Source organism: Atta colombica, unplaced genomic scaffold (genome assembly GCF_001594045.1).
Source record: "Atta colombica isolate Treedump-2 unplaced genomic scaffold, Acol1.0 scaffold10, whole genome shotgun sequence".
NCBI classification, from domain to species: domain Eukaryota; kingdom Metazoa; phylum Arthropoda; class Insecta; order Hymenoptera; family Formicidae; genus Atta; species Atta colombica.
The window spans coordinates 311,340-339,230 of NW_017259184.1; the positions used below are offsets into that span (position 1 = coordinate 311,340).

The window sequence follows — 27,891 nt, forward strand, 5'->3', positions numbered from 1 at the left end:
TATATATATATATATATATATATACCAGGTGTACAAGTATGAAATGATTTGAGAAACAGATGGCGCACTAATGTAGTGAAGTACAAAGATTTAACATTATACGCCATTTTATTGTATCATCAATAAGTGTCAAACGCGCAAAGTGATTTGATTGAAAAGTGTTTGCACAGTATTGTGTTGCTGTATTTAATGTGACGAAATTTGTACCAAATAAGGAGCATTCGCGGACAGCATTAATTTTTTGTTTTCATTTGAAGAAAACTGCTGCGGAATCATACTTTTACTTGGAGAAGTTTATGGTGAACCTGCTCCATCGCAAAAAACGTGTGAATGATGATTTCAGCGTTCCAAAATGGGAGATTTCGACGTTGCAGACAAGGAACACGGAAAACCGCCCAAAAAGTATGAAGATGTGGAATTGCAAGCATTTCTGGATGAAGATGATTCACAAACACAAAATCAACTCGCAGAGCAATTGAGCGTTAGTCAACAAGCTGTTTCTAATCGCTTACGAGAGATGGGAAAGATTCAGAAAGTCGGCAGATGGATGCCACATGAATTGAACGAGAGACAGATGGAGAGGCGCAAAAATACATGTGAAATTTTGCTCGAATGATACAGAAGAAAATCATTCTTGCATCGTATCGTTACTGGGGATGAAAAGTGGATTTTTTTTGAGAATCCCAAGCGCAAAAAATCATGGGTAGACCCAGGCGCACCATCCACATCGACCGAATCGCTTTGGCAGGAAGACGATGCTTTGTGTTTGATGGGACCAGAAGGGTGTGGTATATTATGAACTATTGAAGCCTGGCGAAACAGTTAATACTAAATGTTATCAATTAATCGATTTGAACCGTTCGCTACTTAAAAAACGACCAAAAGAGACAACACAAGGTCATTTTTCTCTATGACAATGCTCCATCACATACGGCAAAACCAGTTCGGGACACGTTGGAAGCACTCAGCTGGCAAGTTCTACCCCATGCGGCTTGCTCATCAGACTTGACTCCTTCCGATTATCACTTGTTTGCATCGATGGGTCACGCATTTGCTGAGCAGCTTTGGTTCGTACGAAGATGTGGCTCGATAAATGATTCGCGGCAAAAGGGGAAGATTTTTATTGGCGTGATATCCACAAATTGCCCGAAAGATAGGAAAAATATGTAATTAGCAATGGAGCATACTTTGAATAAATCTCTTTTTATTATTCTTCCGAATTTAACGTGTTTTTTTTTGGGAAAAAAATCGTCATTTCATACTTGTACACCTGGTATATAATAGATAAAAAAGGAAAATGGATAAACAAACTATAGAGAAAAGATATAAAAAAATTTATAAAATAAAAACTTACTGTTTGTAAAACTCTTTATCTTATATAGGAGCGAATAAAATTATAGAATAGAATTTTATAGAATAAAATGGAATCATACATGTTTGGAAAGCGTTGCGTTAGCGGTCCGTCTGAACGATTGATGTACAGTAACATTGCTCGAACTGTTTCTAAGTTTCGTCCCCTTCATCACATTTCTTCAGGAATGAAATTATGAAATTGTTCAACCAATACAAACGAGAAATTAAAAATGCAAGCGCTGATATACGACACTTTGTTAGTGAGATAAAAAATTTTTTAAGGAACATTATTAATACGATATATTTCTCGATGCCATGAATGTAATTTTGATACATTGCGGCGTTACCAAATTATAATATGTATAATGATATAAAATTTAAAGATCAAGATGCATTGCGACGTTGCCAAATAGTGCGCATAATGATATATGTTTCACCCATTGTAGTCCTATATTCGCCATAGTATTCGTGTTCTCTCTCCTATCCATCGTAGTCCTACACTTATAGTATTACTTATAGTATTCGCGCTCTCTCTTCTTCTCGTTATATTCTCTCTCACATTCTCTTTTCTTCTTGCTCACAATTTTATTAAATAAATATGGTTTTTGGTTTACAATTTTTTAATGATATGATTGATAGCAATGATTTTAATTTAGCATCTAATTATAATAATATTTCTAATAATGTAATGTAATATATTGTAAATAGCTTCCTAATTATCAAACCATTATAAACTATTATTGAGTAGCTGTCGATCACTTATTGTACTACGTCGTACTACTGAACAGCTATCATATTATTAAATAATTCTAAATAACTATAGAGACAGAAGATTCTTTTCAACTGGGGGTAAGGAGAAACAGGAATGTGCAGGTTTCAAAATGACAAGCAGATGATGATATAGAAGAAGGCGAAAAAAATATTTTAGGATTGTGGAGGAAATCCAGAAAGAAATAGAGATTAGAATTATAATTTCTTATTATTCAATTCTTATTTTATTAATTTAATTAACTTATTTGAGGAAAAATTGCACGTCTTCTTATCATACATATCTTCTTATCATAATTCTAACTGTCGAATAAAGGCAGGGAAAAAGGAGAGAGAAAATAATTTTAAAAATTCAATAATATATTGAATATTATACATTTTTATAAAATTTTAATTTATTTCTTACTTTAAATGTAACGTAGTGTATACTCCATGATTGAAGTTTCATCATAAACTTTACGCAATCTTTTGATGCACCACATTATTTATTGTCAATACAATTTTTGCGTAGTAGTCACAAATTGTTGATATATATTCTTTCGCATACGATTTTATAAAAAAGATATGGTATTCATTTTATGACTTTATGATGCGATTTTACAATAGATTTTACAATAAAATGATACGAGCACAATTTTAATAATATTTTAATGGTATAAGTCGATCCGAATTCGCGCTTTCTTATTAAGTAATTTATTTTCACAAAAATATGAAGAAGGAATGATGAAGAAATTAAGAATAAAATAAATTTTCACAGAAATATGTATATTTTTAAATATAGATTTATTTAATTATGCAGCATGTACAATGTAATTTAGACTACTAGTCACATTCTATAATAGAACTTTTATCATAAATTTTGTACAAAGTGTTTGCAGTATCGCAGTATTTATTAGTAATACAATTTTGTCTTAAAAATGATATAAAATATTTGAATTTTTTACCAATACTGTGCGTACATTGATTTAGTTTATAGCATGCTCAACACATTGCTCGACCACAAATAAGAAGAATAGAAGGTTGGTTTCATGTACAAGTATGTATCATGTAGTGACAATTTTACGTTTTTCGTATCATATACTTTAACAAGTTCTACATTCAGATCTCGGTGATGATGATGATGGGACAGTTGACTGCATTAATCACTCAATATTTGCATGTCTCAATGAACGCCTTCCACGTAGCATGAGACAGGATTATGCGGTTACCTCGATTGTCGTTGATCGCAATTTTTATATGAGACCTAGATCGTCCACGACGATCTCGACATCTAAGAATTTATATACGCTGTCAATATCAATACATCTCCTCATCAAGATATGAGATAGCAAAGTTTCGAAGATGTATGCTGTAGAAAATAGAAAATATGTAAGTAGACCTTAAAAAAGTACATAACGTATAAAATGTATAATCAAAATTTTAAAAATTGAATAAACTTACTGTCTCTTACTTATTTTAATATGGATATCATAATCACATTTTTATGACATTGAAGTAATATATGTTCCACAACGTCTATGTATGGATGAGCTTCGTTGTATGTTCCATCAGTAACACCATAAATCGTACAATGACATGTAGGAAGATTTAAATTTATGAAATCATCAAATTCGAATCACACATTGATATTTATATATCTGTTATGTCTTATGCTTGATATACCATGTATTATTGCGAGTAAGAACGTTTCGAAATTCAAGTTCTTTATACTGTGACTCAAATGCATCATCGACGAGCAACATTGTTTATTAATTTCACAGAATAACATAAACGTACAATTCTTATTTAATGTTAAAATATAACATCCTCACAGACGTTTTTTGATGTGATGACTGCGACGGTAACTATTCACTGAGTGGTTGATGTATTAGAGCTGTCTTTTATGCGTTTTTCCATTTCATTATTTCTATATATCATTATCATTATTTTTTTATTTTTTTATTTTTTTATTTTTTTTATTTATTAATTTATTTATTAATTTTTTTTTTTTGGATGGTATATTTAATATGGAATTTTACTTATCTTTACAAATATGCGAGTTAATTTTCATCATCAATTCAGTGTAATTACCATCAAGTCTACATTAAATTATGCAATGACACATATTGTATATAAGAATGCACTTTGACGAAATCGAATCTTTTATATGTAAGGGATCAGCGTCAGCGATAATAAAGTCTGTCTATTTCCATAGTCTTTTCAAAAATGAGTTTAGGCAGTGTATTCAATATGGAATTTTACATATTATCTTTATATAGTGTTAGTTTTTCAGAGTAATGTTATAACGAATAATATGTTTGCATAGAGATATACATCACCGATATTTAAGTTATCCTAATTATAAAGAATTCATTCCTCACATATCTTTAATGTTAAAAACGTTATGATATCTTTTTAAAAGTAATAAAAGACTAACACTGTTGGTCAACTGATAACCCTTAGATAAAAATAATTACTTTATTTCTTTGAACGTTTGCACGGTCTGGTACGTTCACTGCTACAATATCAAATTATTGCTTAATAACAACAATCATTGTTATAATAAGATTGATTAAATTGCATTACGGTTCTATCTCATTATTGTGATCAATCATAAATTTTCTATTGATACAACGATAAATTCGTTATGTTAGCTATCATTTCTAAATATATTTCATACAATTAATTTAGTCCCTTTTATCATTCTTTTTATTTTTTGTTTTATATGTACCTTATAAAATTTAATTATGTTAATTACAGGAAATATTAATTTTATTTATAAAAAGTTCCTGATTTGACATGGTTATAAATATAACTTTATTAAGAAATAATATATGTATGCATATGTTGTATATGCTAAAATCATATAAAAAAAATTTTATAATTAGATAAATAAATTTTAGTTCCATCAATTAAGTAAATGAAATCTTATAATTGACCAAACTAAAGTAGATCTTATTTAAATATTTCAGTATGAATTTATACAAGTACACTAGACAATTCTATAAACCGTGCAATAAAGTCCTTTCCAATCCTGAAACGCAGTCATGACTAGAATTATAGTATTAATAGTATTATAAAATGTTATATTATAATTGTGTGTTCATACTTGTTCTTTTGAAAAAACAATGTTCACTCATCAGTTGTTAGCTTTCAATATTATTTAAAGCGAACTATTCACATTCTATAATAGAAGCTTTAATTCATAAATTTTGTGAAAAGTACTTATAACACTGAATTTATTTATAACACTGATATTAATACAACTTTTGGCATACAAAATTATTTAATTTTTTCACTCGTGCCATTTACATATTCACACAATTCAAAGTATACATGCTTCATGCAATTTTTCGTTCAAACATAAAAAACACAGTTGACTTCATGTACATACAGATATGTACCAAGTTATGACAATTTCGCATTATATGCAATGCGTATTGCAACAAATTTTACAATCAGAAAGATTTCAAAGATTCACGTGAAAAAAGCAATTGCAAGGATCAAATAAATAAAATAACAATCATTGCCGGATTCATATCTTATAGTTTGTAACATCATAATTTATCTGTATTTGTATTGAAAGTGACCCGATAAAGATTCAGACGTTGTAATGGATTGCTCAATTATTATTAATTATTTAATTTTTGATCGGTAATATTAAACAAATTCATACATACGTACTTAAAGTACATATGTACATATTTAATTTAATTTAATTTTTAATTTAATTTATTTGTGCATTATTTACAAAATAACAAAAAACATTACGACCACAGAATTAAACGAGAAAAAATTAAGTGTTCAAGTGTATAAAATGGTGAGATACCAGCAAAGTCTGCTGCTCTAACTCTTACCAGAAAATGAGAGTAAAGAATTACAGTGTAAAAAGCGCCAAAACGAACATAAAATATAAATTTACAATACAGTACGAAAGTTGGATTATAGAATAAAAAAAAACATGACATAGCATAAATTTAAGATACATTAATTATTGAAAATTGAATACAATACTGAATACAATAGTAGTATATTAATACAATACTAATACAATAGATTGGTAGTAGTAAAGTAGTAAATCGGTAGCATACAATAGCAGTGCGGGAAGGCTGAGAGATGACACAGATGCGAGAGAGAATGTTTGCGACTAAGAGATTCAGCGTTCAGCAAAAAATAAAAAACGCAATATTGAACATACGTACAAATATACGTATAAATGTTTGTATAAACGTACGTACCTTCATACGTACATTCAAACATAATGAACTATCATTCCAATTACACTTCTTTTTGAAAGGTTTTATTCTAGTAACCACTGCAAAACGAGTCCGTCAAGAGTGGCACCGTGGATGTATGATTAGAATTTAAATTTACAGAGAATGTACCCGCGAATACAACCGCCTATTGCCTTATCATACATGATCACGTGATCAAATATAATGCAATGTCAAATGTAGTACGCAAGATTACGTAAATCATCATCAAAAAAATATTCTCCAGTAGATACAGTAGTTCTGGATCAATTCGTGTTAGTACGTATACGTATATGCGGTGTGTGTGTGTGTGTGTGTGTGTGTGTGTGTGTGTGTGTGTGTGTGTGTGGTAAGAGGATCCGAGAGTGGGGGAAATAAAACGTTGCTAGACGAGGCGTTCGAGGGAGGGGTCTGACATCAATAGGCAAGGAGACCGAGGAAGAGGGGACGACGTCACTGTGCGAGGGGATCGTGGAAGGGAAACAGAGCCCACCATGTGTCTCTCTTCCACTCATTATAAGGTGCAGTTCTCTCCCTTCAACTCGTTGTAGCTCTATACTTACTTATCTATACTCTCTCGCTTCCTCTTGTTACAGTCCCATACCACGTTATTCGCGCGCTCTCTTTCTCCCGTTGCAGTCCTATACTTACTATCTTACTCATGCTTTCTCGCTTCCTCTCGTTGCAGTCTCATACTTACCACGTTATTTGCGCGCTCTCTTTCTCTCATTGCTGTCCTATACCTACCTATCGTCTTACTCATGCTCTCTCGCTTCCTCTCGTTGTAATCCTATACCTACCATATTATTCGCGCTTTCTCTTCTTTTCCCATTGTATTCTTCCGCTCATTGTCTTTTTTCTCGATTAAGATGGGTATTTAATGATTTTTAAATAATATGACTTAGCGTCTAAATGTAATAATTTTTTAGTTGTAATGAGCGCCTTATCAATTAATATACGGAATATGACGAAGGAATGGTGAAAAGGTAGAGGCAAAGGAATAAATAATTTTAAGCATAAAGTAATATTTATTAATATTTATTTTTTAATATTCACATTTTTTTTATTCGTGTAATGTATGGAATACAATTCACATTCTATAACGGAACTTTTATCACAAATATTGTGCAACATATATACAGCATCGCGTTTATTAGTAACACATTCTTAAAAAAGTAATGTTCCTAAAAAGAATTGATGCAGTCGTCACTGTTTTTCGTTTTTTTCTGTCGGATAAAAAGCATTATATTAATATTTAATTATAATATTTTAATATAATATTTTAAAATACAATATTTTAAATACAATATTTTAAATATAATAATGAAATTACCATTAAGCCCACATTTCCTCAGACTCGTCGACTATGGACGAAGTCCAAATAAGAAGTGGAGATCAAAGATGTCGAAAGGCACCCAATTTAAATCGTCTTCTGAGTACTTCTCTCAAAGTTCATCGAGTGTGCCTGTCATAAAGTTTTGACAATTGAAAGTTGCGCCGATGATCTATGTTAATAAATCCCAGTATCTTTATATTTTGACGCTGAACGTCCTGATAAAAATAAATAAATAAATATATCATTCATTAAAAAAAAATACATTTATATTAGGTGTACAACTTTGCTTCCGCCGTTTTTTTTTCCGAAATTCGGGGCTTTATTGTAAAAAACTGGTTATACATGGTTATTTTATGATTCAAAGTATTGTCCATCGCTGGCCACTACTTTCTCCCATCTTTCGGGTAGCGTACGAATCCCGCGTCGAAAAAACTGGTCATCTTTTGAGGCTATCCACGAATCGATCCAATTTTTTACTTCTTCATAAGACCGGAAGTGCTGGTCAGCCAGGCCGTGTGCCATTGATCGAAACAAGTGATAGTCAGAGGGAGCAACGTCTGCAGAATACGGTGGGTGGGGTAGGACTTCCCATTTCAACGTTTCCAAGTATGTCTTGATCACTTTCGCAACATGGGGTCGAGTATTGTCATGCTGCAAAATCACTTTATCGTGTCTCTCGTTGTATTGCGGCCGTTTGTCTTTCAATGCTCGGCTCAAACGCATCAATTGCGTTCGATACCGATCGCCTGTGATTGTTTCAGTCGGTTTTAACAGTTCATAATACACTACGCCGAGCTGGTCCCACCAAATACAGAGCATGACCTTGGACGTCAAAATCACCGTTCTTGAAGCGTTGAAACCACTCACGACACGTTCTTTCACTAATAGCGGCCTCACCATAAGTATTTGAGAGCATTCGATGAGCCTCAGCCGCAGATTTCTTCATATTGAAGCAAAAAATTAAAACCTCCCGCAAATGACGAGAATTTAGCTCGTAAACTGACATTTTCAATCGAGAATAACTTTATGATGCAGACACAAATCGACTAATGTTTCTATGGAGTTATGTTGACAGATGCTCAAGTTTATTGTATGACGTCTATGATCTATTTATTTCGACCATCACTTACCGCTAAAGCCATCTATAGGAAAACGGCGGAAGCAAAGTTGTACCTAATATAAAAAAAATAGTGTACATAAAAGTGCAGTTTTACTTATCAGAGGCACTATTTGTATTCCCAATTCGTTTTTTAGATGTAGCCATTTGACAGACTTATTATCGACCATTAGCACCTAAAATTAAAAAGAATTATTAAAAAATTATACTAAAAGAAAAAAATCACACACATGTATCTAAGATTCATCCTTCGAACTGGGTATTCATAAGTAATATATTTTATTTGCGACTTCTTTATCCCTTTGTCTACTCCCTATTGAGTCGCAGCGTCATCGATCTCTTCCTAAAAAATATCGTTATCGGCGCTTCTCTTAACGCGTTACAACATGCCACCATCTTCAGCGGTTCTCCCTAGATAAATATCGTTATCGACGTTTCTGACCTTGAAAGAAAGAACTGTAAGAACGCAGTATGATTTTATCATCTATCGACAGTGTTTTAGCAACCGGAACATTGATGATACGTCTCAGGTCTCCAAAATATTTTGTCCGTGTTATAGTATCGCATTTTGGGGAGGGCGCAGGGTGGCGGCAGAGTCCCAATGATACGTGACATCACATCGTGGCGGCATGTTGATATCGATAAACATCGATAGTGTCGGGACCTTCTCGCGTCTTCTCCCTCTCTTCTCCCCGCGCTTATAAATACCTCCCGCATCCCGCGCTCCACAGAGGACCTGAATTAGAAATATGCCTATTATATCTATTTACATCCTTTGACGCAGGACGCTTTGGATATGAAAGTCTGTTTTGTTGTGGAAGCGTAAAATCTGATTCATATCATAACTACATGTCAACATGCGGCGCAGCTCTTCCCTACAGTCAATGACGGAAATGACTTTTATTGTTAGTTTTGTCTGTTACTTTTTTATGACAATTTTACATTTTATTGTTACTTTTATCTTTTTTACGTATGTCAAAATCAAATTCATTGAAGGTGAAAATTCTGACCGTATGTTTATTTGATTACATTACTCAACATTACTTCCTTCACCGCGTTTTTTAAAGATGTTCATCTCTTATAAATATAATGAAAAGTAGTAATTAATTATTTATTTTAAATAACTTGTTGTTTAGTATATATTTAATATTCAAAATAATATTGTATATACATGTTGTGTACAGACAATACAGACAATATACATATGTTGTCAAGGTCATGGTCATTAATGAAGATGGCTTCATTTTTGTAAATGTTACTAAAAGGTCTTTAAGTATTTCACACTGTAATCATTTTGACGCACAATGTCAAAATAGTTTACAAAATAAATATATACAAATGTATAATACTAACCCAAGGATAGCTGCAGAAATCAGAGTGTTTAAGATAATGACGTTTGACGGGTAATTGATCAGAACACATATCGTCGTTAGCCAAAATATAGATATATTTAAAAGAAAAGGAACAAAAAGAATACAATACTATATGCTAATTGAAAAAAAATGTATACAATTAATCCGATTATTATTCGAATTATCCAGTTACATAGCCTTTAGTATTCCTTTGGCGCTCCAAGAGCTTCCAACGTGTCATCTACTATAGCAAGTTCACGTATGCACATTTTCAATTCCTTTAAAAAAATCATATTGATTGATTATGTAAAATAAAAAAAATTATTATTATTTTATATTTGAGTAAAAATTGTTATTGCAAAATGTGTACAGGAAATAAGCACATAAAGAGTTATATTATAATAATGTAATCATTAAAATTGATGTGCTCAAAAAAATTTTTTTTTAATTTAATTTTTATGCAAAGTTTTATGAAAAAGATTATAAAATAATAGACATAAACATAAAATATGATGCAATAGATTATAATAGCAAAGGTTCAGCGTCAGCAAAACTGCTGTTCCAAAGTCTACCAGCAACAAAAAACCGGGAATAAGACAATGATTGCAATGGTGAAACAATAATTAAAATCATACACACACGCAAGCACCCACACATGTCATGTGTTACATCAACTTCACTTAAATACTGTGAGTGACTCGCGATGAAACGCGAGGCAGCAGAACGAAAGGGGAACAAAGAAATTTTATATAGGAAGAGAATTAAAGAGAATTAAGAGAAAATATTTGACTGAGATGTGTGTAGGAGAAAGCGGCACGGAACTTAGTGGAATGATGAATGGGATAGGGTAAGTAATCTTAATACCTGGTGACAAGGGGGTTAAAAGTAAAATGAAGTTCAGAGTTCAAATGAAAGAGGCGTCTTAGATATAGAGGAATATTGGAGTGAAAGAGAGAAAACGAGATACCACAGATGGAGAAAAAACGTTGCTATTCTAAGCCAGCTAGATCTTATATGAAGATATATATGGTCGCAATATTTACGGACGCAATAAGAAAAGTGGCAAAGGTAGGCAAAAATTTTGGATATGCTGTACACGATTTAGAAATTGTTAATTAAAAGCTGGAACGTAGACGACATCGACATAATCAAATACGTCAAAATAACGAGTAATTGAAAAGTGAGGAATTTTGAGAGCAGGAAAAAATGTGTAAAGGAGATAAAGAAGATATAGACGAGCATAAGCAGCCCGACTTGACGGCCATATATTACTAGGGAGAACGGCAAGAAGTGAAAAAAAGAAGACAAAGAATTATATTATATTATGAGAACTTGTTGCATGCGATTTGTAAGAAAGCAGATTAGCGAGAGGGCTGAATGGCATAAATTGCACTTAACTAAAAAGTCAAGATGACTAGATCATTGACATTATCAAAAGCTTTTTATAAAATTTTTTTATAATTTTGTATTTGCTTATAATTGTAAATTTAAAATCTCCTTTAATACTCTCAATTAAAAATACTATTAAACAAAAGATAAGTAATATTAAAAGATTAAGTATTATTATATAGGGACCGGGAGTACATTTAAAAATTTTTATCTTAAAACGACAAAAGCCAATGATAATTGTTGTAGTGAGAATCAACGGGAAGAATTCGTTTATGTATATTCTGTTATTCCAATGCCAGATGAATCGTGGATAGTAAAAAAAGTATACGAGAGAGCCCCATTTGGCCAAAGCATATAAACAAGAGAAATATGGCCTAAGTTGTCCACGAGGATATTCAAACATGTCCAAATTGCAAAACGATCCAATAATCAATAATGGTGTCAGCACTCTTTCTAGCATCTCTATCATTTTTCTATCGCCTAGTATTTTAACTGAATTAGTTTTTGCTGAAACGAAACACAAACACGTATTAATATTTTTTATAAGAATTTCAGAAATAGTTTATACAGTTTCTCTAGGAACTTTGTAAGTACTACGCTGTAAAATATGTACACTTGGGGATGTATTTATATGCCGTTTAATCAGCAAGTATTGAACAACAGAATGGACATAGATAATCTAGATTAGATACCTTTTTTTTCGCGGAGTTTTTATTTATAGATATGTAGATTAAGGCCACTAGTTATGGATCGTTCTAGAAAAAAAAAGTTCATATTTTTATTCAGAAAGATATCAAATTAATAAAATTAATTTAATAAGTATGATTGATCGTGAAGATCACATTATGGATAATTTTCTTTCAAAACGATATCGTTTTATATGTTTTAAGGTAGTACACTCGCGAATTAAAAGTATTTAAAATGACTTGAATTTGAAATTATATTATATTAGACGACGTTGACGCGCTTGTGCAATTATAATGAGATTGACCATTTTAATACTGAGATATAAGCAATTGAAAACTGCACATTTTATACGTGTGGCTTCTATAAGTTCATGAAAATGTCGCATTTATTTTTGTAGAGCCCAAGTTAGATATTAACACAAAACGAATATGTGATAGAGGATTTTAAAACGGATATTGTAAAAAAATCATAATTTTTTACAATTTAATTAGTAAAATAGAGTCACGAAAAGAATGCAATGTTTCGATTTTCTTTGATATATGTTGGCGACTAAAGAAAGTAATGGAAAGTAGAGGGAACGGCCAGCGAGCATCTAGCGCTGGCGTTTATCTGCGTTTATCTGTATTCATTTTCTTTTCGCGTGTGTGCCTTGAACATAATCGAAAATTTTCTCTCTCTGACGGGAATGAGGTATCGCCAACGAACGAACGCCGCGACGAAATTAAACCTTTGGACAGTATCGCGAGTGTACTACAACCTTAATTTTGATCAAATAAAGTAATGACAATTATCCGCAATTAAACCCTATGTACTAATTGCAGATCAGTTCACTAAATGATTTATTTTTTTAGATTTAATTTCAACTAAGCATAATATTGATCTTTTTCATGAAATCTGCTATTTACTACCTCCTGTAAAAGCTACAATTTAACAATTTTTATGATATTACACTTTAAATGAATCTTGTAGATATACGAAGTCTTCAAAAAGTTTGTGAACTTTATTTTTTAAAAATTGCAGACTTCACTTACAAGCTACTGATTTTTATTCCTTTTAAAATAATCTCCACCCCAATGAATGTACTTGTTCCAACGATATTTCCATTGCTGGAAGCAGTTCTGAAAGAATTTTTCTGGAATTGCTTTCAGTTCCCTCGGCGAATTTTTTTTTATAGTTTTTATAGTTTTACTTTTATGGCTTTTTTTTATAACTTTACTTTTATGGCTTTAAACAACAATCAAAAATACTATCTTGAGGTTATGAAAACGCCTCAAAGAAAACATCAGGAAGAAAAAGACTAGATCTTTGAAAAAAATCAGTCATGGCTGCTTCATCATGACAATGCACCAGCTCATTCCGCGTTGTCAATTCACGTGTTTTTTTAGCAAACACGACACGACTGTACTTCCCCACTCACCCATCCTCACCAGATTTGACCCTTTCTAACTTTTCCTTTTCCCAAAATTCAAAACATCCATGAAAAAAAACGATTTGAAACAATTGAAGCTACAAAAAAAAAATTCGCTGATGAAACTGAAAGTCCAATTCCAGAAAAGTTCCTTCTAGGACTACCAACAGTGGAAACATCATTAGGACAAGTGTATTTGTTGGGGTAGAGACTACTTTAAAGAGGATAAAGACCAGTAGCTTGTAAATAAAGCCTGCAATTTTTTAAAAATAAAGTTCACGAACTTTTTGAAGAAACCTCGTACATTCTAGTTTACATTTCTTTTATTAGTTAATGACATCAATAAAATATGCAGAGCTATTACTAAATAAAAAAACAATTGACACTTGAAAAAAATAAATACTAAAAAATCTTGTGATATTTATTATTTGATATATAGAAAATACTATATAATTATGTAAATATATGTGATACGGAACCAGTACCTGATTCGCATTTAATGCTTTTACTCTGTTATTACAATGCACAAATGATTATAAACGTAACTATACTTGCAACATTTTGTTTTTATACTAAGTACAAATGTTTAATGCTTTTTACTTACTGGATTCTAACGACTAAATGATATGTATTGATTTAAGTTGAGCTGATAACTTTGATAAAATATTTCATATATTGAATGTATAGGCACAATATAATGCTCTTTGTAATGTAAAGCTATACTCTAAATTTCTTGCAGCAGAAATTTCACTTCAAGAGAGTAAGAAAATACAACCCTTAAAAATAAGTGAAAATATTTCAGCCCCCAAAGGGTGACGATTTTCACCTTTTTAAAGTGAATTCTCACTTGAAAGGAATGAAATCTCATTTCAATAAAATAAGATTGCCCTCCTTTGAAATGAAAATTGTCACTTTTTTCAGAAAGTGAAGGGTGATTGTATTTTCACTTTCTTGGAGTGAGATTTCATTGCAAGAAATTTAGAGTGTAAGTACAGTTACTCTTATAATAATAATATAATTTATTAATGTAAACATAAAACGTGATGTTAATTATACTATTATTAATTTTACTATTTTTTTTTCGCAAAAAAGAAAAAAAAAATATATATATATATATGTATATGTATAATTTTATGTATAATTATTGTATATATGTATAATTTTTTTTGTACTTACATATATATATCATAGTATTTATTTTTGTAAACTAAAAGATTTATACAATATAATTGTAAATAAAATTTGATTTCTAATGGTTTTTTATCTTCTATTTTTTAATTCACTGTAAAAATTCAGATATATTAAACAGACACAAAGAATATCAATACAAGAATCGCTCTATATCTATACATATTAGTGGATTGTAAAACGATGAAAAAGAAGCTAAAATATCAAGATGTCATATAACAAACTTAATGCGATGTTTCATCTCTTTTCGTAATACTTGAAATGATGAAAAATGAAACGAATAATATAAATATAAAGGAAAGTGTCCGATATTGTCATAGGTCTCCTAAAGCGACTCTCTTATTTCTCAGAAACTAAATATTGCATTTTATTAATACTAACTAATGTGACTAATGTAACTAACTATAAAATGTAACTAATTATGTAACTATTATCTGTTTAATTAATTAAAAAGGTGTAAATGCATAATTCGTATATTTGTGATTTGTTTTTATTCAAAATTTAATTTTTGTAATGTTGCTTTATAACAAATAACTTTATAACAAATAACTCGGAGCTGAAAACAATGGTATATATAGAAAGTCTTTAAGAAAACTATCGCGTATATTTGCATCTTACAGAATTGCATAAAGTAAATACGTATATAATTAGACAAAAATGTTTTATCGAAGTGAAAAGATCTGGAAAGATTCTGGAAAATCTTTTATACATTCACTTGTAGATATTTTATACAGATAATTTCCGTAACAGAAAAAGAATAAGAATATATTATAGAATGTATTATATGTACATACATTATATTACCACCTACTCTATCAATCATTTTGGGGTTCATTTTATCGGACGCTCAATTTTGTTTAAGTTACGAAAAAAATTAATTATTGCAAAATTACAAAAGAATTATAAAAACTGCTATATTATTTAGTAGATAATAACAGTTTTTATAATTCTTTTTAGTCTCCTTATTAGTTTGTATTTATGTATTAAAGTTTTATTTTTACCTTTTGTTTAATTAAGAAATATTGTCTAAAAATAAAATCGCGGTATGGCGGTATCGGCGACTTTCTCCTAAAGATCTAAATGTATAAAATAATATTATCGTTATATTAGAGGAAACCGATGTTTCGACAACTGGTTGTCACATGGGATTGATTGTCAACAAGCTAATAACTCAATCATATATTCTCTTTTTACTGTAAATTAAATTGTATAAAATGGTCTGCGCCAAAATCGTGTGTATTGCTTATAACATTATGCTCATTTTTATCGAACATAGTTATAATAATGAAAAGGATAATTTCGTAATTCTATTTCTGCAGACGCTTACTATAAAACAAGTTTCATTAAATTAACTTGTTTGAATATTTGGTTCCAAATTTCTTAAAAGCAACTTTTATTTCTATATTACAAGTACGAAATTTTTAGTAGAAATTAAAATTTTCTTTCATTAATAAACATTATATTATTATTAATAAACATTACTAGGTGTATAAGCTTAAATTCGCTGTTTGCTCATAGGTGGCATTAGTGAGCGTATAAAGCTACCCTGAGCACACAACATACTTTTTTTTATGTGTTTGACATCTGTCAACATTAATCACATCATCAGCAATTTCATACAACAACATACATTTTTTCTTTCGTAATCATGTCTAGTTTTTTGCTAAAAAAAAAAGCATATGCCGGAAGCTTTGCTTTTCTGTTTCAATTTGAAGAAATCGGCTGCCGAATCGCATCGAATGCTTGTGGAGGGCCTATGGCGACAATGCTTTATCGGAAACAATGTGCAGAGGTTTCGCCGATTCAATGACGGAATTTTGACTTGAGTGATAAGAAGCGTGAAAATCGGCCCAGGAAGGTTGAGGACTGTCAATTGCAGGCTCTTTTGGACGAGGACGATACCCAATCGCAAAAAACGTTTGCCGAGCAATTGGGTATTTCTCAAGCAGCTATTTCCATGCGGCTACATGCCATGGAGAAGGTTCAAAAGATCAGAAAATGGGTGCTGCATGAACTGAACGATAAGCAGATGGAGCGATGCCAAAACACATGCCAAATTCTGCTTGCCAGACAAAAAAGAAAGTTCCTGCATCAGATTGTGACAGGCGATGAAAAGTGGATCTATTTTCAGAATCCTAAACGCAAGAAATCTTGGGTTGATCCCGCCCAACCATCAACATCTTCTTCAAGACCAAATCACTTCGAACGGAAGACGATGCTGTGCGTTTGGTGGGATCAGGAGGGCATCATCTACTACGAGCTGTTAAAACCTGGTGAAACTGTTAATGCTCACCGCTACCACCAACAACTCAAATTGCACTATACTCTGCGTGAAAAAAGGCCGCATTATTGGAAAAGACATGACAAGCTGATTTTCCTCCACGACATCGCACACGTCAACAATGATCCAAAATTACTTGGAGACACTCAACTGGGAAGTGCTACCCCATCCCGCTTACTCACCAGACCTGGCACTTTCTGACTATCACCTTTTTTCGTCGATGGGCTACGCGCTCGCTGAGCGGCACTTCGATTCTTACGAAGACGTCTGAAAATGGCTTGATGAGTATTTGCCTCGAAAGATGGAAATTTTTTGGCGTGGTATACACAAATTGCCCGAAAGATGGGAAAAATGTATAGTTAGTGAGGGCAAGTACTTTGAATAAATTTGTTTTTGCTTCCTAGGAAAAAAAATGTATTTTTCTAAAAAACAGCAGATTTAAGCTTATACACCTGGTAAGACAGCTATTGTTGCCTATCGGATTTCGTAATTGTTACTCACCGGAAAGATTGTTGTGAAAGAAGGATACATGCACACTTGTAGCAGTTTGAAGAACATGATGTTGAAGATTACTGCTCCAGTTCATGGAGACCTTCATGTAAAGAAAGCTGCGAAACAACATGGATGCAGACGATAATGCAGAATGTGTATACGTATATGGCATCCATAGTGCTCAACAAACAATCCGGGTTTAATGTGAAGATCAACCCAAAAAAGCATTGTTATAGCTAAGCACATTCGCGAATTGTTTGAAGTCACTAGTGAAGTCACTTTTCGATACGCCTGACATCCTCTAAGATTGTCCAGTATGAGAGTCAGTAATTATTTCCGATGATGGCGACCTGACTGATAATGAAGATCCAGCAGTATGAATACTGAAATTATTGCTGCCGTTATGCAGATATTCCTTGTACACTTTGCTGGCTACTCGACCGTGTGCCGTCATCTCGGTTTCCGGAATGTCCTCCACATAATCCGAATCAGTGTCCAAGTGCTGCATAATGAAATAAAATAATAATCTAATTACTTGAATTTATTTCTCATAGATATAATCTGATGAAATTAATTCAGTTTAAATCATTTAAAAACGTTAAGAAAATAATGTTTCAAAAATTCGTAGATATTTGAAATTTACTTAACTTTTTTAAATCTTGATTCTCTTCCACGCTTTATTAATTGATAATAATTAGTGAAAGTATATTAGAAATATTTAATGCACGAAAATACAGATATTTTTTTTAATTATTTTATATTTTTATTATTATTTATATTTATTCTATAAAAAAAAATTTTATTTTACATTTTTATTTTTTGCGCTATCTATTTTTAACAAAAATAATATAAAATATATATTTTCTTTTTAGTTTCTATATTTTTTTATTAAAAATAATGTAATCTTACAGTGATGGAACTTGTAGTCGATAATCTTGATATCCGATAGTCTTGTTATTGATGTAATAATGCAAGGTGTAATAATGTAGGATCGAGGCCGTAACTCGCGACACAAATTTTCGAAAATGTCGGCTAATAACAAGATATCAGTTTTCAAGTACAGATCACTATATTCGTCGAGCGTTTGGATGGAGAATCACTATCATACGTTCGGGGCGTGAGCGTAATCGCTCTCGGATATGGTATCGCCCATCAACGAACTATAGATTCACGCGATGATAAGCGCGTATCCTGCAATTTTTCGACGCAGTCAACGTACTCGTACGGAAAGATACCTTTACGAGTTAGTAATTCAAATTCTTCGTCCAATAGTGTTGAAAATTTGGAACATACAATTTTTAATTTATCTTTATCAAGATACGCGCCAATTTTTCTGAACTGATATCGAGAAATTTAAATGAATCTATAAAACATATTTTTAATATATATATATATCATTAGAGCAATAGTATTATTTCAGTTAATTAAAATAATATTTTACAGTATTATTATTTATAGTATTATTAAAAACAAGTTATTATCATAAGTGTCATCATTTGGTGTTATCATAGGTTGTCATACATTAGTACTTTATTTAACATTAATTATACAATATTTGCTATCAGTTTGCAACTAATGTAGAACTAATTTTAATCAACTCTAACACCCAATATCTCGCTTCAGAGCAGTCTCGGACTTTTTTCTGTCAGATTCTTTTATTTTACGCAAAAACGCGTCGAATGAGCCTAATTTCATCATAATCGGAGATGAGATAGTTCTGAAGAATTATCTTGCATTTAATTCAATTGATTCTATTAAAAAGTACTTATTAAATTTGTTACTCTATATCGTTTACCACGCTCCACGTTGATTGGTGAATGTTGATTGGTGAAAAATTGGGCAATGGAGATAAATTTTACCTCCGGCTTTTTATCAATCAGCGCTCTGTCAAAGCGTTGTTACCCGTATGAGGATCCAGGCTAAAAGTAAATTTTCACAAGCTGCTCTCAAACCAGCTATTTTAACGACAAAAAGTATCACGTTGTCAGAATTAACAAATATCAAGCATCCATTTTGATCACGTGATCCTTTATTTCGCTGAAAGTCGATTAGAGCAGCTTGTGAAAATTTACTTTAATAAAAGAGAAAAGAAGCAAGCGGTTTCTATAATTATCTAAGTTAATTTCTGTATCGCATACGTGTACCGCTCTACATGTAATCGCACTCTGAGGTCGATGTTCTCATAAGCGGAAATTTACAGCAAAATAGAATAGCACAATTAATCACAACTCTGCAGTCATTACTCTTTCTTTTCTGCAATTGTGATTGGTCTCGCTGATGAGACGGCGGCCTGAGTAGGAGCCAAGATAGGAACCAGAGAGAATCAAGGGACAGAGTAATATTCTCTTCTCTAATTGGTTCCACCATTTTTCCGCTCACTTCCGTAAATGTGCATGCATACACTACAGCGCATTAATTCGTTGGATCATAGTAACGACCCGACTTATCAATGTTTATTTTTTATTCAGATACTATCAACTTTACAAAAAAACCTACAAAAGATAAAAATCATTTATTTTCTTCTCATCGAAGATATGTTGTCTTTTGTAGGTTTTTCTCATCTAAGAATTTTTTCAGAATTTTTTATCAACTTTTTAGTACTGCATTTTCTTATTTTCGCTAAGTCGGGCCGTTTCTATGACCTAGTGAATTAATGCACTACTGTATAAATACGTACACACAACACTAGTGCGATGCAATACTAGTGTGTGCAGCACCATGTTCTATTGTTTCTACCATAATTCTTACTCACTCCAACAAATAGCGACTTCTGGCTAAATCCACTCCATTCTCTCTTGATTTTCTCTGGTAGGAACATGTTGACGCATGTTGGAATATGCGACGCGAAGAAACCTCATGTAATCTTTCTACTATGATCGAGAGTCAGCATGAAAAGGCACCTTTATGCGCATACACCGGCAATGCGAAATGAAAGATCGAGCGTTGTGAGCGCCAAATAGAATCGAGAGCGCAGCTCAAATTAGCCCAAATGTTGAAGGTTATGTCATTCATGTAACATGGCGTCGAGCGAGAGTGGTGATTTTCAAAAAGTGTTGGAGTATCGGATTTACAAGTGTTCCAGTTATTCTTCCTGTTATGTACCCGAGTACGTGAGTGCCTCTAACTCTTGCAAATTGTTTCGTCAAGAAACAGTCGATGAACCTCCTTGTTAAAGTAACCGCGTTTTCTAACCTAAAAATAACATTCCGGAAACCATTGCGTCTGTCAGAATTGTGATAACAAAACTTCATTCATCGTCATTCACGCACAATGTCTTTTTCAGAAATATCATCGTTGATATACCGTCGGATCAGTCATCACGTTGGTCCTCCGACATCGACAATCATCCGCAGGTACGTATCGCACATGTCGACTCACATCACATGCCGCTTACCTCGCCGACTGTTCTTTTCAGTATCTCATTCTTAAACTTCAAAGCCCTTCCATCGTCAAGTGCATTACTTTCGGCAAATATGAGAAGACCCATGTATGTAATATAAAGAAATTTAAGATATTCGGTGGTTTGGAACCTGAAAATATGATGGAACTTCTCGAAAGGTTTGCTAACAATTACTCTCTCTTTCTTCTCTTTCTTTTTGACATTTTAGGAACCTATTTTGTAACTTTTAACGACTTTTAACGATATCGTTAGTGTCATTGCGTAGATTTCATATACAGTAAAAAACAGTTGCTGTGCAATGACAATTTAACGATATTGTTAGAGTTACAGAATAGGCCCTTTAATTAATTTTTTATTCTTTATTTCTTTACTCCATACATTGTTACTGTTATATTATTTATTACTGTTATATTATTTTTGCATAATTTTGTACATTTTCTACTACTATTATTTTATATGACTACTTTGACTCTATAATTTTGTATATTTCTATTTTATATATTTTCCTCTTGTTTTTCAAATATTATTTATATTATAATACTTTTGCCAAACTTTACTTATTTTTGTACATATATTTATTCCATTGTACTTTCTTTTTTTTTATTTACTTTTATATTCTCAGAAAACTTGTCTTAGAATAGAAATAAACGCTTTTATCTATCTCTTTCAATTGTTATGCTTATTGTCTAACCAAAGTGTTTCATTTGTTTCAGTGGGCTGAGGAATGATTCTATACCAGAGACATTTGATCTCAAACATGTTTTAGGGAATGAAGCGAATTATTTTCCCATACGATATGTAAAGATTCTTCCGCTGCAATCATGGGGTCCCAGTTTTAATTTTTCTATATGGCACATCAGATTAACTGGTATTAATGACCCCAAGGTCATTAAGCCCTGTCTCGAGTGGTTCAATACGGTAAATGCATAATCGAACAGATAATAAAAAAGCAAAGATTTTTATAAATAAATTATAAACAATTATTCTGGATTCTGGACTGATCAATTTCATAAAAAACAAAAATTGGAAAATTACAGTTTTGTTATCCTGAAAAATCTTTTGTTCTGGCGTTGATTCATAATTACATTCATACAAAAGAGACTTTAGACTTTTAATTGAAACTAATAGTCTTTTTTGTATTACAGTATCGACAGAAGGAGATAATAAGACTGTGCATGAAACACTTCCGGCAAATGGAACAGCCCGAGATTGTGGAAACTTTGCAGAGAGTTACCGGAGTCCCCCTGGAAGATCCACGACTGTCAACACTATATGAACTTTTGGTTACCAAGGGCGATCATCTACAGGCGGAGCGTTTTATCAGCAACGCGCTCACGAGTAAGTCCTACATGGTCTGATCATGTCATTTCTCCCTCTTGATTTGTGTCCATTTTATAGCCGTGACGCTTATACATTGTTAAATCCGCTTTTTAGTGGGACTCTTAAACGATTATATCAATGCTCAAACTTATAGAGCAATTTGGACAAAGTTATCGTCCAGCGAGCCCAAGCCCGGGATGCGGGGCGGTCATCAGATGGTGCTTGATCCAACGGCTGAAGTACTTTATCTCTTCGGTGGATGGGACGGTAATCAGGACCTCTCTGACCTGTGGTCGTACGACATAGAGGCCGGCAAGTGGACTCTCATATGCAAGGACACCGAAGCGGTGGTCGGTAGTGTTAAATAAATTTCATTCGACATTACGACACATAGTCTAACATATCAGTACCTCGATTCTGTAACTTTTGATGATAACATCAGTTTAGCATCGTTATGTTGTCATTGCGCAGTTTTTTTAATCATAGTATCTGCGTAATAACAATATAATAATACCAACACCGTTCTTTTTTTTTTTTTTTTTTTTTAAAGGAAGGAGTAAGATAAATTGAAAAACTAAAGATTCCTACATTATTCCTTGATATGTCTTATTTATGTAAAGAAATTTTTTCTGTCTAATTTAATTACAGTGTAGAATGATTAGTTTTTAAATTTATTTTACTTCCTTTCTGAAAAAAATTACCAAAATACTATATTAATTTTATAACACCAAGAAAATATGTAATAAATATGTCCCTTAGAAGAATTACAGAATCATAGTACAGAATAATATATAATTAATATCTTGTCTTCTATATTGCACGCATATCACGTTCCGCCAGCATGTAAACAATGTGCTTGATAAATTCAATAAGGTGTTTCTTTGAGAATATCAAATAATATTTTGAAAAAACAATCATTAATGAGTTCTTTATGAATAAAGCAGAATTTTTAAATATAAAGTATAAAAAAAATGTAACTAAAAAGATTTGTGAAAATGAATTTCACAATTACGTCTTTTGAAGATTTCTTCGTATTACAATTTTAGTAAATATGTTTTGTCTACAAAATTATCAGGCACCAGATGTATGCACATTTTATTTCAGACCTGTTCTTTTTCTATACTCTAGAACTAAACTTTTAGCATGATTTATCTTTAAGACAAAAGAAAGTACAAAAAGTTTAATTCTCAAACAAAAAAACAGGTCTTTTATTTTCGTCATATTTACAACAATCTATGATTCCTAGGGAGGACCTAGCGCGCGTTCATGCCATAAGATGTGCTTAGATCCGCAGAGACGGCAGCTCTTCACATTGGGCAGGTACTTGGATACGCAGTATCGTACTTGCGAAAATTTAAAAAGTGACTTTTACGTTTATGATATTGAGTCGAATAAATGGACGCAAATCTCAGAGGACACCGGGACGATAGGCGGGCCACCGCTTGTATTTGACCATCAAATGTCGATGGACGTAGAGAAGCGAACTATCTATGTTTTTGGCGGACGAGTACTGACTCATCAGAATAGGTAAGTAAGTTGCAGAGAATTAGAAGAAATGGATTTAGAGGATTATACAGATTAGATTTTGTCCATCCGATGTAAGATTGACTTTAATCTTGATGTAACTTGTTTATCTTTTTCTAATTCTTAGAATTATGCCTGTTTCTGTCAATGTAGTTAATTTTAACCTTCAACTAATTCTTTTTTTTTTTTTTAGTTCTAAGAATTAAAAAAAGTTGAAGATAAGTTGAATCGAGATTAAAGTTGATCTACATTCGTAGAAATGGATATTAGAAAAAGATAATAGTAATTTGAATCGAGATTAAAGTTAATCTTACATTGGTGGAATCGGGCCTTACTATATCTTTGACATCATTCTTCTGATTCACATAGTGCCGACGAACACAGTGTAATACCGGAACCGCATTTCTCGGGACTGTATTCTTACCATGTGCCAACCGGCACGTGGGTCAGACTCGCCTGTGATATTGCTGATAAACAATGCTCGAGAGACATGCCTATTTACAGATCCCGCGCTGGTCATTCCATGCTGTTTCACCCGGTTGGTATCCCATATCTTCCCTCCTTCGATTTTGTTTCTTTAGTGTACGAAAGAAATAATAACAAGCAAATTCACAAATCATGGCGAGATTTTTGTAAAGTGGGATCTTGTTCCAGCGGTCGAGAAAACTATACATATTCGCCGGTCAGAGAGGAAAGGAATATCTCAGCGATTTCTTCACGTATGAGGTTGATACGCAACATGTCGAGTATATAAGTTATAACGAGTTCGGTACGACGAAGGATTCTAATCATGTTCCCGCGGCTGGATTTACGCAGAGAGCGACCATCGATCCCGAACTCGGCGAGATTTATGTTCTGTCGGTTTGTATCTCGTAGAGATTATTAATTTAAGATGCAATTTAATTAATATGTGAAATTTGCTATTGTATAAAACTAAAGAAAAAATTTTCTCAGGATTATATAAATTCTTACAACCTGAATTTCGTAAATAATTAATTTGATGTTCTTTATATATTATATAAATGATATTTTAAATTATAAAAGTTATATAAAAGTTATGTTTATATAAAAGATATAAGTGATTCATTTTAATTTTAACAGGTAAATATACAAATATTTTACCAAGAAAGATTGTAAATAAGAGTTGTATGATATAGAGGGAAACATCCCTCTTTATATCATATAATTTTTATTTGGAATATTCTTGTGGTAAAATTTTCGAAATACTTATCTGTAAAGATTAAAATAAACTCTGTATATTATATTTGTATATAATATACATTGTATATATTATATAAATCATTAAAATATATAAATAATATAATTTGTGTGTATGTGTGTGTGTATGTGTGTGTGTGTGGGTGTGGGTGGGTGTGTGTGTGCGCGTGTGTGTGTGTGCGCGCGCGCGTGTGTGCGTGTGTGTGTGTGTATTTTTCAGGGTTTGAGCAAAGACAAAGATAAGAGGGACGACAATGTGCAAAATTCTTTTTGGGTATACAATATTCAGAACAGTAAATGGTCTTGTATATATCGTAATGAAAACGTTGGTGAAAAATACTGGAGCAAGATGCAGGATTACGAACCGTGTCCGCGATTTGCACATCAGCTCGTTTATGATCACACTAGAAAGGTACGTTGTAAATTGTACTTAATAATTGTGTTCTTTTATTGCTGCTTTAAATAAATAATTCGTTTGCCGATCGATTCAACAATTTCTGTTCGGCGTTAGGTTCACTTTCTATTCGGCGGCAATCCCGGCAGATCCTGCCTTCCAAATTTGCGACTCGATGACTTTTGGCAATTGGAACTACGTCGACCCACGGGCGAACAAATTTTGAAAAGGTGCAAACTAATCATCAGGAAGCATAAGTTTAAAGAGCTTGCTCTGAGCAATAGTATAGAAGCCCTCGAGTACCTGCAAACAAAGATCTTCGAAATTATCGACCACAGTGACACACAACAAACAAAAGAGGTATATTCATATATGTTTCTACGAATACAATTAACGCGATGTTACAAATGCTTTACAGCAATTTTTGATTGGTCAATTTATAAAATTCTTTTTTCTAATTGTCAATCAAACGCTTTAAAGAAGTTTTGTAGTGAGACTTTGATCGCAGCCTTTATTTATTTATTTTTATGTTTATCATCGTGATTATATTAATCGCTAAGCATAGTATCGTCTCACTAATCACAGTCTTTCCTTCGTAGTTTCAACTCTTGACATCGATCTTATTCCGGAAACAGAATAATTCACTGGAGGATGCCTCCCATTCGAGCACGATTCTGAATGAGCTGACGACTGGCGTGACAACGCAACAGTGCACGAACGCGCGTGATGTACATAACTTGCGAACTGAGCTATACAACAAACTCGCGGAATTTTTCCCGGAATCATTAACGCAGCCGCGGGCGAATCTGATCGATCTCCTGCCGTTATAATGACGCAACGAGCAGGTCATGAGACCTTGACGATGGAATGTTCTTTGTTCACATCACATAATTTCTTCTTTTGTTCAATAATCCTCGTTACAGCTGGTAATCCTCATTTTTGTAGATTTACGACGAGCCTCGCCATGTTTGTGATACGATTTATTTTTCTACTTTCGACTTGTTGTGTTAATCATGGGAGAAAAAAGAATTGGTTGCAGTAGATTTCGGATTCAACATTTATAAAACTGCCTCTCACAATTTTATTTATTTCATCTTATAATACGCTTGTTAAAGAGTTTTTTCTCTGTTTTTCTTAATGAACCGGAAAAGCGATTCAGGACAAAGCACTCCATGTGTCATTTATACTTATCTACACTTGTTTGAAATCGAGAACTTTGTGATATCGATAGCTTTCTAATGGACTGGTTAGCTGATATGTATAAGTAAACTAGAGATCAATTTTATATATAATCTCTTCTATATTCTATGTAGCTATGTGTTTATAATGTGGCCATAAAATTGTTGTTGTTATTATGTTTGCTGAAATAATATATTTCTCGTCGAGTGTGAATTGAAGGGAGATTTAAGGCTAGAGATAGCACATTAAGGAAGCTGTTAATTAAAGCGTCATGATTTAATTTCAAACACTTGACACAATATGTTACTTTTTACCAAAAGTATGTAAGCCAACAAATTATTGTATAGCTTCGTTAAACGCAACAAATTGTAACTCTTAATCTGAAGTCTAGCGGTTTTCTGGCTTACAGAGAGATGTGACGAAGAAACAGAAAATGTTATGGTCAGTTACATATAAAATTTCCTTCTTTAGTTAATTGTAATCTCAAATTATAATTAGTTTAATCGTTACTTAATTTAATTGATTATGATTTTGAATTATAATTAATTAAATAAGGAAATTTTTATACGAATATTATAATTAATTGAATATAGAAATTTTATTGTACTGATCATAATATTCCTTCCAATTAAGTAATTGCTTCCTTATGTATCTCCTGCATTGTTAAAAGCAACAAGGGATATTTCATGTAATCGAGTTGAATGAAATATCCCATAAATATATCGATCCATTTTCTCTTGTAAAATGATTTATTCTTAGATATAGCAGCTTCGTTATCCCGTTTTTCATAATCTAAGAATAAGTTCATTCACCGAAAATGCCTTCTAAGAAATGTGAAATCTTAAAGTGTTATTATTGCATGCAAACGTCGACACGAGTTAACAATCGACTTCACACTTTTGACTTCCCCAAAGGCTTTCAGCTTCTCTCCACAAACGATCAACTATGATAAGATATCCAAGTAAATTTCAGGAACTACTTTTCGTTAGCATGTAAATACCTGATGAAAATGATGACGAATCACGATCTATTTCCGTGTCAATTGTCAGTACACTTACTATTACACTTAATTGTTCATCAGCTAAAATGCATGTTGTACATTGTATATACATAATCAGCCTCTCGCGAGCTTAAAACATTACTGAGGCGTAGATGCGAGAACGATGCAATTATATATATATTGTAAGATGTAGAAGCAAAAATTATATAGCAGGTAAGAGTATCCGGCCGCGCTTTATCTTTGTACATACACG

At 32.4% G+C, this 27,891-nt stretch overlaps 1 protein-coding gene and 1 long non-coding RNA gene across 3 annotated transcripts; one reads left to right on the forward strand and one right to left on the reverse strand.

The window, feature by feature from the left end:
- Positions 1–7,378: 7,378 nt before the first annotated feature.
- On the reverse strand, positions 7,379–7,859 carry LOC108684369. Its single transcript, XR_001931633.1, has 2 exons — positions 7,687–7,859; positions 7,379–7,579 (listed from the first exon to the last, which is right to left on the reverse strand). It is a non-coding gene; the product is annotated as an uncharacterized LOC108684369 (long non-coding RNA).
- Positions 7,860–20,620: 12,761 nt separating this feature from the next.
- LOC108684296 (muskelin) lies at positions 20,621–27,053 on the forward strand. Of its 2 annotated transcripts, none has more exons than XM_018188551.1 (12): positions 20,621–20,709; positions 20,887–20,956; positions 21,019–21,161; positions 21,717–21,921; positions 22,149–22,341; positions 22,438–22,673; positions 23,570–23,850; positions 24,217–24,385; positions 24,502–24,708; positions 25,286–25,477; positions 25,577–25,819; positions 26,059–27,053. In XM_018188551.1, exons 1-12 carry the CDS (start codon positions 20,621–20,623, stop codon positions 26,287–26,289), a joined length of 2,259 nt encoding a protein of 752 aa, XP_018044040.1. In that variant the 3' UTR covers positions 26,290–27,053. The 2 variants fall into 2 exon arrangements, with proteins under 2 accessions (XP_018044040.1, XP_018044049.1); XM_018188560.1 differs by having other exon boundaries at positions 20,670–20,713.
- Positions 27,054–27,891: the final 838 nt, after the last annotated feature.

Excerpts from the sequence above, each read along its gene's own strand:
- LOC108684296 (XM_018188551.1), top strand. The coding sequence starts at position 20,621 with ATGGCGTCGAGCGAGAGTGGTGATTTTCAAAAAGTGTTGGAGTATCGG. Across the intron at positions 21,922-22,148 it reads GTCTCGAGTGGTTCAATACG|TATCGACAGAAGGAGATAAT; the intron begins GTAAATGCATAA and ends TTTGTATTACAG. Across the intron at positions 25,820-26,058 it reads ACACACAACAAACAAAAGAG|TTTCAACTCTTGACATCGAT; the intron begins GTATATTCATAT and ends TTTCCTTCGTAG.